Below are 13,123 nucleotides of genomic sequence, written 5' to 3' on the forward strand. Positions count from 1 at the left end.
CCCTCCACTGCCAGACCTGCTGGCTTTTAGGACAGTTACTAAACTGCCCTGAGCCCGCTCCAGAGCTCCCTCAGCCCAGGGGACCCCAAGAAGCTACCCCAGGACCCACCTGAGAAGGCTGTGGGCCGAAGTGCCATCCGCCGCATGGTATTGCCCGACCACATGGGCTCCAAGGAGCCAGAGGAACCTGCAACTGAGGGATGGAGGGTGAGAGCCCTGCTGGGGTATGATCCTTGCCTCCTCAGGTCCCCCTGCCCACCACTGTAGCCCCAGCAGGGATCCCTACTCCCCTCAGCACAGGACACAGAGGCCCAGAGAAGGAGAGTCCACGTATCTGGGTCACACAGCATGAACTGGGCTGAGCTAGAGCAAGGCTGGCCACCTGATAGGGCTGGGAAGAGGGGCTGGCAATGGGGCGGGGGCCATGGATGAGGCTGAGGACTTCCCCAACGACCCCAACCCCAGCCAGCCTCATGGGCTAAGAGTTTAGAGCTCAGACAAGCCTGGGTCCGAGCCCTGACACTTACTGTCCTGCATGACTTGTCCTCTCTGGACTTATTTTCCCATCTGTAAAATGGGATTCTAAGACCTCTAAACCTCCCAGGCTGAGGTGAGGCCTGAGGTCAGCCATGAATGCAAAGGGCCCACTGTGCACACACAGCGACCGGCACACACAGTAGGTGCTCAATAAACGGCCGCCGTGACTGTTGCCATCCACACTTTCACTGCCTGGCTTGGTAAGAGGAGACTGAAGTGGATCCAGCCCTGGTTTTAAATGAAAACCAGAGGGAGGCTGGCTGTCTGGGAGGGCAAGGGGAGCCAGTTCCAGGGCCAACCCCTGCTGCCACCCCTCCCAAGGAGGACCCCCCCGCACCCGCCCCAGCCATCCTGGCTGGTCTGGCTTTAGGGGACTTGTTTTCTCCACAGCTGGAGGGATGGACTGGCCAAACCAGGGGCGGGGGCACAGCTGGAGAGGCTGTGGAGCCAGCACTGGCAACTGCCCCCCTCAGCCCCCCAGGCCTTCCTTTTAAGGCCACGAAATGTTGTCTGGGGGGAGACAAGACCCAAATAAGGCATGGGCCTGGCAGCTCGGAGCAGGGCTGTGGGTTGATGCAGGGAGCGAGAGGCGCCGAGAACTCAAACCAGACGAGTCCCTCTGGCCAGCCCCCAGTGGAGGCTGCCAGGCCCTGCTCTGGGTCCCACTGTGGGGCCTCCACTCGTGCTGAGCCTGCATCCCCAGCACACCCTCCTCAAGGGCCTGTGACCTGCCCAGGCACAGGGGGCTAATCTCACCCAGGATGGAGGAAGATGGGTTGCCAGCCCAGGACTGGGGCCGGCACTGGGGACTCCCTGGGGAGGGGAGACATCACTGTGAACCATGCCCATGTGAAGGACCTTGTATAGCTTGGCTCAATCCTACAAGGAAGGTGATAATCAGAACAGACAACTCTTGTTTAGCATGTACCCTGTGCCTGGCACCTTCTAAGCACTTCACATACATAGTCTTAACTGTGAGTGTGTGCTAGTACCACCTCCACTTTCCAGGTGGGGAAACTGAGGCACAGGGCAGCTCTGTGCTACCTCTTCTCTGTTGCCCGTGCTCAGATAGAGGTGGATGAGTAAATGACACTCAACTCCACTTCCTCACTTGGAAGAAATGAGGCAGAGAAGAGAGGCGACTCGCCATCGGTTGTCTGCGGGATGGTCCCAAGCCTGGATTTGAACACAGGTCGGCCTGATTCCAGGGCCAGATTTCTTTTTTTGGTTGGTGGAGGTGCAGGGGCACCCGGCAGGGAGGCTCAATGTTCAGCAGGAGTGCTGGTGCCTGAGAAAAACGGCCTCACCAAGCGCTCTTCATTCTTTCTGCTTCCAGGTAGAGACGTGATGTCATTTTAGTACTCTTTTCGGGAAGTTGACCAAAAGAAGCGGCCATCTCTTGCAACGTGGGGATGTTTGAGTTTCCTCTGTGATGAAGCTTCAGCTGCTCTCCCCATCCGCTTCTGCCCTCCTCTCTATTCTGCTGTTGTTTTCTTTTTTCTTTTTTTCCATTGCATTATCTACCTTCTAGCGTGTTCCAGTTTCCCAGGCCACTGCCTGTCCTCTGGCCTCCTGGCTGGAACATCAGCCCCACTAGGGCAGGGACCTTGTCTGTCTTGTGCTCGGCCTACAAAAGTGCCCATCACCCAGTAGGATCTCATGGGCTTCATGTATAAAACTTTTTTTTTTTTGTTTTAAGACGGAGTCTCACTCTGTCACCCAGGCTGGAGTACAGTGGTGCAATCTTGGCTCACTACAACCTCCACCTCCCAGGTTCAAGTGATTCTCCTGCTTCAGCCTCCGGAGTAGCTGGGACAACCGGAGCGTGCCACCATGCCCAGCTAATTTTTGGTATTTTTAGTAGAGACAGAATTTCACCATATTAGCCAGGATGGTCTCCATCTCCTGGCCTAGTGATCCACCTGCCTCGGCCTCCCAAAGTGCTGGGATTATAGGCGTGAGCCACCGAGACCGGCCATTTATAAAACTTTTGTTGATGAATACATGAATCACCAACTGAAAATAAATTTCGATCAAGCAAACCAAATATAAGGCAGACACAACTGTCTTGAACGTCAACATAGGCCGGGCACAGTGGCTCACGCCTGTAATCCCAGCACTTTGGGAAGCCGAGGCAGGTGGATGACCTGAGGTCAGGAGTTCGAGACCAGCCTGGCCAACATGGCGGAACCCTGTCTCTATTAAAAATACAAAAATTAGCTGGGGGTGGTGGTGTGTGCCTGTAATCCCAGCTACTTGGAAGGTTGAGGCAGGAGAATCGCTTGAACCTGGGAGCGGAGGTTGCAGTGAGCTGAAAATGCACCACTGTACTCCAGCCTGGGCGACAAAGTAAGACTCCTCAAAAAAAAAAAAAAAAAAAAAAAAAAAAAGTCAGCATAAATGGGCCAGGTGCAGGGGCTCACACCTGTAATCCCAGCACTTTGGGAGGCTGAAGTGGGCAGATTGCTTGAGCCCAGGAATTTGAGACCAGCCTGGGTAATATGGCAAAACCCTGTCTCCACAAAAAATTTAAAAATTAGCTGGGTATGGTGGCGCATGCCTGTAGTCCCAGCTGCTTGGGAGACTGATACGGGAGGATAGCTTGAACTTGGAAGGTCAAGGTTGCAGTGAGCTGTGATCGTACCACACTGAAAGAGTGAGACCCTATCTAAAAAAAAATAAAATCAGCATAAATGTTTTAATGTCATACTAGAGTGTCCCTGAGTTATTAATCTGTAAACTGGTGGTTGGAAATTCTTTTTCAACCAGTTTGTTTTCGATGTTTCTCCAGGGGCCAGAAAGAATGAGAAAAACAAATAAAAATGTGGTCTGACAGCAGCACAGACATCAAATGCTCAAAGTAATTGCAAATTTAAATTAAAAAAAGAAGAGAGTTTAAAGAAATAACAAAACTGTTCAAAAGACCAGAAAATTTTGGGTTTGGATTCAAGATTCACAAAAAGTTATCCAAAAACTCCCCCAAAATTCTGAGAAATGGACAGAAACATTTTAAGGGATGTAGCAGGTTGTAAAATGACCCTGTAGCACACAAAATTCCAGTAAGGAAGAAGCCACAGATTGTGGGGAGATCTGTCGTTGGACAAAAATGTCATATCCCGGCCAGGCGTGGTGGTTCATGCCTGTAATCCCAGCACTTTGAGAGGCCAAGGTGGGCAGATCAAGAGGTCAGGAGATCGAGACCCTCCTGGCTAACACAGTGAAACCCCGTCTCTACTAAAAATACAAAAAATTAGCCGGGCCTGGTGGCTGACGCCTGAAGTCCCAGCTACTCAGCAAGCTGAGGCAGGAGAATGGTGTGAACCCGGGAGGCGGAGCTTGCAGTGAGCCCAGATTGCGCCACTGCACTCCAGCCTGGGCGACAGAGCGAGACTCCTTCTAAACAAAACAAAACAAAACAAAACAAAACAAATGTCATATCCCTCCCATGGGTGTTTGGTCAAAGGCCCTGAAACAGGCGCCTGTGAGCTGAGACCCTCCTCATCTCAGCCTGGTGGTCCTTACTGAAGGGCTCCTCCCTAGCCTCAACCTTGTCCTCCCAGGGAGGCTCTGAAGGCTGGTCCCAGGACCACAAACCCCAGCTCCACTTTGGGAACCTGACTGTGGGCCACTTCCCACCATCTGGGAGGTCCTCACATGCCCTATACACATACATATACACACACACATGCACGTTCCTACCCCATGCCCTCTCCTAATCTCTACAGCTGCTGCACCCATGTCACCTCCTCCAGGAAGCCTTCCCAAACAGGCCAGTGCGCCTACCAGTGTCAAAGCCCCCTCGAAGCTCATCACTCCCTGTCTTGACCTCCACATCTTGACCTCCACATGGTCAGCGCTGTCTGTAGTTTCTAGCCCTGGGCCCCATAAGCAGCTCTTCTTCCCTCTGCCCAGTGCCAGGCCTGAGCTAAGAAGCTTTGTGTCCCTTCTCGGGACCCTCACGACACCTCACGATATAGGACACTGAGGCCCAGAGAGGAGAGGCTTCCGCTCTGTCCTTGCAGTGGGACAAGGGGGTCTGGGATTCCAATCTTGCCCTAAATTGGGGATTAGGGATGTGAAAAGTTGGGGATTAGGGGTATGAAAATCTGGGGGTGTCCCTGGGATCCACCTTCATGACTTTCTCTCCTTGGAGAGAAGCCAAAGGAACGGCTTCCTCATTCACAACCGACCCCCCAGATCTGCTCTGCTCGGTTTAGCAACCACAGGCCATAGGGAGGCAGCCTTCCCAGCCCCAGCCCAGGTCTCCTGCAAGGAATTTACTTTGCAAATGTAAATATTTGCTTCTGGTGGCCAGAGCCAGGGGTTAGGGTCAGAGCTGGGGCTGGGAGCTCCAAGAACCCTCCAGCTCAATCAGGAACCTCCGAAAAGGCTTAGTCTATGTCCGGCCTGGCCACCTCTTCAGGACAGGCAAAGGTCCTATTCAATTCCTGTGCACTCACTTTATACGTGGCCCATGCCAGGCACTGGGGATGTGGGAGTAACGGTGGCAGGATGCGGGTCAACCTAGCCAGGTGGGAGCACCCAGAGGGCTGCAGGCAGAGCAGTGACTTGCCAGCCACTGCCAAGGCCATGTATGAGAGACAAAGCCGGTGTCGGCAGGGGGTTCAAACAGAGGGAGGGTGAGGTTCAGGGGATCCAGGCAGGGGCTGAGAGAGTGGAGGAGGCAGCCACACAGTTGGCTGGGCATGCAGGATGGGCTGGCAGGAGGTGGGGGTTGCCGGGACTCCCAGGAGTGGGGGTGGCTGGGTGGTGGATGTGGGTGGATTTGCAGTGGTTAGCCCTTGGATTCTGAATCTGCAAAGTAAAGTTCAGACTTAGCACCATACCTGGAGCCTGGTTACGATGAAAGAGATGAGTGTGGAGCGTGCCCAGCCCTGGATGGTAGAAGAGACCAAGGAGCCCAGGAAGGGCCTGGGCTAGAACCTCAGTCTGTTTGTAGGCTATTTTAAAATTTTATATTTAGAGGCAGGATCTTGCTCTGTCACCTAAGCTGGAGTGCAGTGGCAGGATCACAGCTCACTGCAGACCTGAACTCCTGGGCTCAAGCAATCCTCCTGTCTCAGCCTCCTGAGTAGCCAGGACTACAGGTGTGCACCACCATGCCCAGCTAATTTTTAAACTTTTTTTTTAGATAGGGTCTTGCTATGTTGCCCAGACTAGTCTTGAATTCCTGGCCTCAAGCAGTCCTCCTGCCTTGGCCTCCCAAAGTGCTCAGATTACAGGTGTGAGCCACCGTGCCTGGCCCATTTTTAGGCTATTTTGTTGTCAACCTCTGGCAAGTGTCCCCTCTCTGGCTCCTCTTCCTGGGAGACAGGGCTGTGAATAACCATGGATGGGGAAAAAATATGTATGCTGGGGACAATGGGACCTATGAGGGGGAAGCAGAGGCAGTCCAGCTCCATGGGGTCCATAGGGAGGGGAGGGGAGGGAGCCCCAGCCTCTCTATCTTTCTATCTGGGAGGAGCTGGGGCTGAGACTGGCTTCCGCCAGCCTCACAGCATCCCAGCTTTCTGAACAGGCTCCCAGGGACATCCTCAGCCAGCACTTTGCAGGGGAAAGACCCCTGGCTGCAGTCAGACTGACCAGGTTTGAGCCCGGCTCCTCAGCTCACAGACTGCTCCCCTGGACAAGGCATTCCCCTCTCTGAGCCTCAGTTTCTGCATCTGGGCCTTCTGTACCATGATGTGATGGCTCCTGTGGCGGGGGTGGGGGGGGGTATGCCTTGCAGCGCCCAGCACGGAGCAGCTTTCCTTCCCCTTGTCCTGATTATTGCAGGAGGGTCTGGGGCAGGGGGATGCCACAGAACTCAGGTCGGCACCCTGGGGAAAAACCTGGCCACAATACTTGTTTGCTGTGTGACCTTATGTGAGACCCACACCCTCTCTGAGCTTCACTTTCATCATCTGGACAGTGGGGCTGATCTGTCTGCAGGAAGCCTCAAGAGGCAGGGTGTCATGGGGGTTACTGCAGCAGCCCCACTGTCAGCAGAGTCCACCAGCCCAGGTACTCAGGGGGTCAGGCCCAGGCCCAGAAAAGCTGATTGTGGGGCTCAGCCCACCCTCCTGACATGGCCCTGGCATTGCGCCCACCCCTGCCTGGCCCACTTGGTGCATTCTGGCCTTGGTTCTTCCTCACCCATTGTTTCTGATAAGCCCTATTGTTTCTGATGAAAGGGGGCCAGGTGATAGCCTCCGCCAGCCCCACCTCCTGAGGCCTGGGGGCACAGAAGCTTGCTCAGACAGGTCCCGATCCTGGCTCTCACCTGCTGAGTAACCTCGGGCCAGTCCCATCACCTCTCTGAGCCTCAGTTTCTCCATCTGTAAAATGGAGCCCATTCTAGCCCCTTCTCCACAGGTTGCCATGGACATCAAATGAGACAATCCTCATTTGTCACAAAGTGAACATCCCCATTCTGCAGAAAACCAGGGCCCAGCGCTGTGAAGTCCTTCACTAGAGCCCACCAGCCTCACAGAGACTCAAGGTCCGTTTCTTGACTGTGAAGTGGGGTCTCAGAGGCAGGAGGCCATGGAATCCTCAGCATGGGGTGGGTGGTGGGGGCGCAGGACGGGAGCCCAAGACATTTGTGGAGCATCTACCATGAGCCAATCATGAGTGCTACTTCTTCATGCTGGGTGACTTCCAGATAAAGCCAAAGTTCAGAGAGGAGAAGGGACTTGCCCCAAGTCACACAGCAGAGTGCAGCTGATTTAGGGCTGGATTCCGGAATGGCAAGTGTTCCCTCTCCTCCTTTGGCCCACTGCAGGCTGCCCTGGGCCCTGTTGGCCCTTGTGATGCACCTCTATGGCTCCAGGGTCAAGAGACAGCGCTAGGCAGGTGACAAGAGTGGGCACCAGCACGAGAAGCAGCCGGGGAGCCCAGCCTGAACTCAACTGTGGGAGGAAGGGCAGAGACCAGGGTCCCCTGGCAATGTCCCTGTGCCTCCCTGCTCCCCATTCCCAGGACCCCAGCAGAGTTTTCTGGAATAGTGGAAGCATCCACTCACCCACCTCCCTTTCCTCCACAGTCTCCAACATTTCATCCCAGCAATACCCAGGGAGGCAGACTGTTATCATCCTGACCACTTCCCAGGTGAGGACACTGAGGCTGAATGTGGGGGAGCCTGGGCTGCTGCGGGCACACACAGCAGCTTGGTGCCTTTTAGTGATGGTGCCTTTCCCTCCGAGTGGGCAGAAGAAGAATGCCTCCTGGAGTGCAGCACCCCCAAGCCCAGGGCCCTTGCACAATGACTTGCACAAGGCACGGGAAGTCCCCGGCCCAAGGCCATGCAGCTGGTGTGCGGCAAAGCTGGCAAAGCTGGCCCGGCCCAGGAAGCCTCAGGTATCCCATACCCACGCTGGGACCTGAAGGCCCCACAGAGGGAGCTGGCCTGGCTCCATTGCCTGGCTCATGCCCCTGCCTTAGCATCAGCAGAAACCCCAGCCCTTGGCCTAGCTCCTGGAGTCACGGCCTCCAGCAGCTAGATTCAAGGGCATGGGTGCTGTCCCCACCTGTCCTCTCCCTCACCTGCTCCTTGAAAGCCCCAGAGACCAGGAAGGTCTGCCCTTGGGAGGGGAGCCAGGGACAGAATGGCCTTTGTCTGGGGAGGCCCTGCCTGGGCCCAGGCGGCCCCCATGCCCCGGGGATTCGGCCCTCCCCTCCACGGCTCCTCTGTGATCTCCTTGGCAGCCGCCCCTCCTGGCTGGCCCTCCTGCCCCTCGGCCCCACCTGCCTTCCCCTCTCCCTCCCACCAGCGACAAGAGGGTGCTATTCCTGGCTCCCCTTCAAACGTCTGTCCACCGCTCCAGCTTCCCACATCGGCCCTGTGGCTGCCTCTCTGCAGGGGTGTTTGGCATGGGGTGTCTTGGCACACCCTCTAGCCACTTGGTTTCTCCTCGACTTCACTGGGTACTCCTCTACCCCATGTCAGAACCTGCCAGACCTCTCCCCACTGCGTGGTGAGTTTTGAACACCATCCTCATGGCTGTGTGCCTCTGGGCACTCCACTCCACCTCACTGGACCTCAGTCACCCTATCTGTGAACTGGGCTGTTGAGGGTCCCCAGGAGGTGAAGTGCGCAAATCTCCCAAGACACACCTGTGAGCTATGGCTTCTGAAAGCACCATGTTCCTTCGAGTCAGAGGCTACATTTTCGCACATTTGTGTTTCTGGAATTGGGGTACGTCCTGAGACTGACGTTCTCGTTCATGTGCTGCTTTGGGGGCCGTGAATGCTTCTGTCCCTTGAGCTGTCTCTGAGCCTGGTTCTCAGGATGATTCTGGGCCAGCCCATCCTCTTTAGCGCCATGCTTGAAAACACAGCTCTTGGTGTTCAATAATCTGCTGCTCATGGGTTCAGCCAGGCAGTGAGGGTGGGAGGGGTCTGGGCTGCTCAGCAGTGGGGCAGGTGCCTGGAGGAGAGGAGAGGGTTCTGCAGGGGAGAGTGTGGCCAGGTTCCTGGGAGGCCCAGGCTGCCTCCTCTGTGCCCCTGCAGGGTGCTCAGCCCCGAGCCACTCAGAGGTACACACAGTGAAGGCAGGTGGAGTGAGAGAAGTCCTTGAGCCTGGAACATGCTCCGCACACAAGGGGCCCAGCCAAGCCCTCGCATCCCTGGAGCCTGGGGAGCGGGTGGAGACTACAGCCTGGCAGACAGACAGAGGTGTGTGCCCCTCCCCTACCTGAGCTCAGTTTCCTCATCTGCAGGATAGGTAAAACCATTCTTACCTCTCTGACCCATGAACTGACTAAAATGGTTCTCTGCTTCCCTGTAATGTCTGTTACCGTGTCACACGGAAATGTCTGGATGGGCTTTCCCCGAGTGTGGAGGAAAGACTTAGGATGGCATGACTTAAAATGTGAGCTATGCAGCATGTATAAAATTCTTCTGGGGGTCCTGAGAGTCTCCCAAGAGGCAAGCGGTCACCATGGGGGGCAGTGGTGGACACCAAGCACTGACTGTGTTTGAGCCGGGCTCTGTGCAGCTAGCCCCAGCAGGCACGGTACTGTGCATGACTCTCTAACAGTTCACGGCTCCATGCACCTGCAGGGAGGCACCTGGCCTGCTGTCGCGGGGCTCTGGGAGCCAGCCGGGCAGTCCTACCTTCCTCGCAGCTCATTCCCGAGTGCCCAGGGCAGCACCTCCACTCACGGGCAGTCACTGTCTTGTACATCACCTTGTATGTGGGTCTCACCACAGTTCTGTAGCTGAAAGAGTCCCCAGGTGGCCCAGCTGAGACAGGGTCCTCCACGACCTCTCCCACTGCCCTGAATACCCATGGGAACAAACCCAGAACCCCCAGGATCCTCTGCTGCCTCCAGCTCCCTTTGGAGGCTCTCTCCTCCTGCATTTTGGGATTCAGCCCTTCCATTCCCCCACCACCTTGCCACAGGGATCAGAGATTGGATACCAGCTGGACAGGAAGACCCTGCAGGTTGGGCTGGCCTGAGCCCAGCAGTGAATACTCACTGAGTAAAGGAATGCAAGCAATGGTGTATCCCTCCCCCAGGAAGCCCTCCAGCGTGCTTCAACAGCACAGGGGATAGGCTGAGAATGGTGTCAGCTGATGCTACCTTTGCTCCACCCACCCTGGGGTCCAGTCTTCCCCTACACTCCCCATGGAGTCCCCCGACCAGGCCTTTGCCCAAACTGTGCCTCCACCTAGAATGCCATCAGCTCCTTCTCCACCTCATTTACCTGCTCCCCGGACAGCTCATGGGCCAGGGGCAGTTCTGCAGCACTCGCTGAAGGTAGGTGCCATTCTGCACATGGCATGAGATGGTGCGGGTCACCACATAGGAGCACCAGTTCCTGAAACAGACCCAAAGAGAGGATACTCAGGTACCATGCAGGGTCCCCTGCCGGGGACTCTGGGAGGATGGGTGAGGATGTCCGTGTTCTCTTCAAGAGCCCTGAATCCCCAGGCAGAGACCCCCTGAGTTGCAAAGTCATTTGGGCCCAAATGGCTGGTGGGAGTCTCTGTGGCTGAGGGGTGGATGTCATGGCCCTGGGGGTGGGGCCGTGCTGAGCACTCCTGGTAGGTCTTGAGGAATGAATGGCAGGGGAAAGATGGAAGTGGGCCATCTTCCCCTGAGCTCTCCTTCCCCAGCTTCTCTCCTCTCCAACTTTGACCCATCCAGGCCACTATCACTGCCTGGCTCTTGCCTGGACAACTGCAGAGAGTGGCCTCTCCATCTGCTCCTCGGTCCCTCCCTAGAGGGAATGTCACAGAATGGAAACCTGCCTACATCCTTGCCTTGCCTACCCAACTCCCCAGCCCTCAGGATTTCCTGTGCCCACACCTGCCACAGGCCTTTGCTGGTGCTGGGCCCTCTGCCTGCTTCTCCCTGTGGCACTTCCTACCTTCAAAGCCCAGATGTGACATGGCCTATTCCTTCCATCCCTTCCCATTTCCACCCTGCCCTGAGCAATTCCAGTGGTGCCCTGCCCTGGCTCCCGCAGCATCTGCACACCTGTCACGCTGAATTAAGCCGCCAATTCGTGCCTGCCCACTCCGCCAGCATGCAAGAGGAGAGGCCCTGTCTCACTCATCCCCATGTCCCCTCTGTGGGACGGCTCGGTTGTGTAATCAATGCCCCAAGCCCAGAGGACTGACTTCTCCAAATACCAACTAATAATCAGAATGCACTGCACATATTGAGCACTTACTGTATGCTAAGGGTATTCACACTATCTTCTAATGGTGAGGGAAGAAGGTAGGAAGGTACCCCCACCCTATTTTTACAGAGGGGAAACTGAGGCTTGGGGAGGTGAAGACAACTGCTCATGTCACAGCTGGTGCATAGAGGAGCCAGATTTGAGCCCAGCAACATGGATGGCCTAGCCCAGCCTCTGACTCCATCCCAGAGTCTCAGCTTCCGTCTCCTCATCTCCTTGAGCCACGGTCTGTGGCTCTGTGAAGACCCTGGCCTGGGAACCTGCTGACCCCAGGCTTGAGGGCAGGAAGAAAGTCTGGGAGGGGTGGGGGACCCAGGCTGAGAAGGGTCACCTGAAACCTTCCCTCCTTCTCCAGCCCCTGTGAAAAGCACAGGGCCTGTGACCCTGTGCAGGGCTGAGGGCTGCTGAGCACCTGGAATGTCCCAGCCATCACAGAGATTCCCATGCCAAGCATAGTGCGGTCCCGGCTTGCTGCAGCCCTGCCCCCACCCCAGACCACCAGAAGGAGAAACTCCTGGGCCAGGACCAGGCAACTAACTCAATTTAGGGCCCTGTGGAATTCCCTTCATCTGTCTGTGCCACACCAGAATCAGTGCCGGAAGAGGAAACAACCTAGGTACAGCCCTGGAGGTGGGCTGGGAGAAGGGATGGTTCGGTTTGGCCCATGAAGCAGGAGAAGCTCCACAGAGCCCTCGGCCAGCCATCCCATGCAGACGTGACAGGTGCCTGCTGTGGCACCAACAGAAATGGCACAAAACTGGGAACAGCCTAAACAGCTATGGAGCCACCAGACACGGGAAACCAGATGCTGTAACAAAGCCCGAGGTCTCCACGTGCTGACCTGAGACCCAGTTATCACCCCTGGTTACAGGGAGAAAAAAAGCAAAGACCAATGGATATACAGTGATTGCATTTCTATTACATTAAGAGAGAGACAGAAAGTCGACTATTTATACATGCGGGCACATGTACAGATATGTGCATACAAAGTGAGAAAAAGATGATGCTCTTTTCTCAAACTGCCACCTCTGGGAGCAAGGAGGGCTTTCCATCTGCTCTGTCTCCTACACAAACCATAGCTATGTTTATCATGCTTGCTGCACGCCAGGAGCTGTGCCCAGAGACTTCTACGTGTTAGCTCAGTTGATTCTCATACTCTATTAAAAAGCCACTTTAGGTCGGACACGGTGGCTCATGCCTGTAATCCCACCACTTTGGCAGGCCGAGATGGGTGGATCACCTGAGGTTAGGAGTTTGACCAGCCTGGGCAATATGGTGAAACCCTGTCTCTACTAAAAATATAAAAAATTAGCCGGGTGTGGTGGTGGGCGCCTGTAATCCCAGCTACTCAGGAGGCTGAGGCAGGAGAATTGCTTGAATCTGGGAGGCGGAGGTGGCAGTAAGCTGAGATCGTACCATTGCATTCCAGCCTGGGCAACAGAGCGAGACTCTGTCTCAAAACAAACAAACAAAAAAAACCCAGCCACTATACAGATGGGAAGACTGAGACCCTGGGGTCTAGGACTTGCCCCAGGAACCCACGATGGGCAACACAGTCAGGGTTGGAACTCAAGTCCCTCTGGCTCCAGAGCTCGCACTCTCAACCCCAGGCTACAAGTGTTTCTCCTAATGAGTAGGTGAAGATTTCAGCCCTTTTGGAGGCTAAGGCAAGGAGGATCGCTTCAGGCCAAGAGTTCAAGACCAGCCTGGGCAACATGGTGAGAACCCCATCTCTATAAAAAAAATTTTTTACAACTAAAAAAAAGGTCGGGCGCAGTGGCTCATGCCTGTAATCCCAGCACTTTGGCAGGCCAAGGCAGGTGGATCACCTGAAGATCAGGAGTTCAAGACCAGCCTAGGCAACATGGCAAAACCCCGTCTCTACTAAAAATAC

At 55.4% G+C, this 13,123-nt stretch overlaps 1 protein-coding gene across 27 annotated transcripts in view; it reads right to left on the reverse strand.

Annotated features, from left to right (window-relative positions):
* The window catches only part of EMID1 (EMI domain containing 1), a 53,138-nt gene that overhangs the window by 33,274 nt on the left and 6,741 nt on the right, over positions 1–13,123 (reverse strand). For 24 of the 27 annotated variants that reach the window (XR_013399368.1, XR_013399372.1, XR_013399374.1 and 21 more), the window contains exons 2-4: positions 10,249–10,362; positions 9,655–9,758; positions 110–193 (exon numbers count right to left, since the gene is read on the reverse strand). Coding sequence is in view for 15 of the 27 variants with exons in the window: in XM_077950218.1 (XP_077806344.1) it covers positions 110–193; positions 9,655–9,758; positions 10,249–10,362 (302 nt within the window). In the remaining 12 variants the exon portion in view is untranslated. The remainder of the gene's footprint in view (positions 1–109; positions 194–9,654; positions 9,759–10,248; positions 10,363–13,123) is intronic. The other 3 variants (XM_077950223.1, XM_077950216.1, XM_077950217.1) reach the window with 1 other exon arrangement.

The sequence above is a fragment of the Macaca mulatta genome, chromosome 10 (genome assembly GCF_049350105.2).
Source record: "Macaca mulatta isolate MMU2019108-1 chromosome 10, T2T-MMU8v2.0, whole genome shotgun sequence".
Classification (NCBI taxonomy): Eukaryota; Metazoa; Chordata; class Mammalia; order Primates; family Cercopithecidae; genus Macaca; species Macaca mulatta.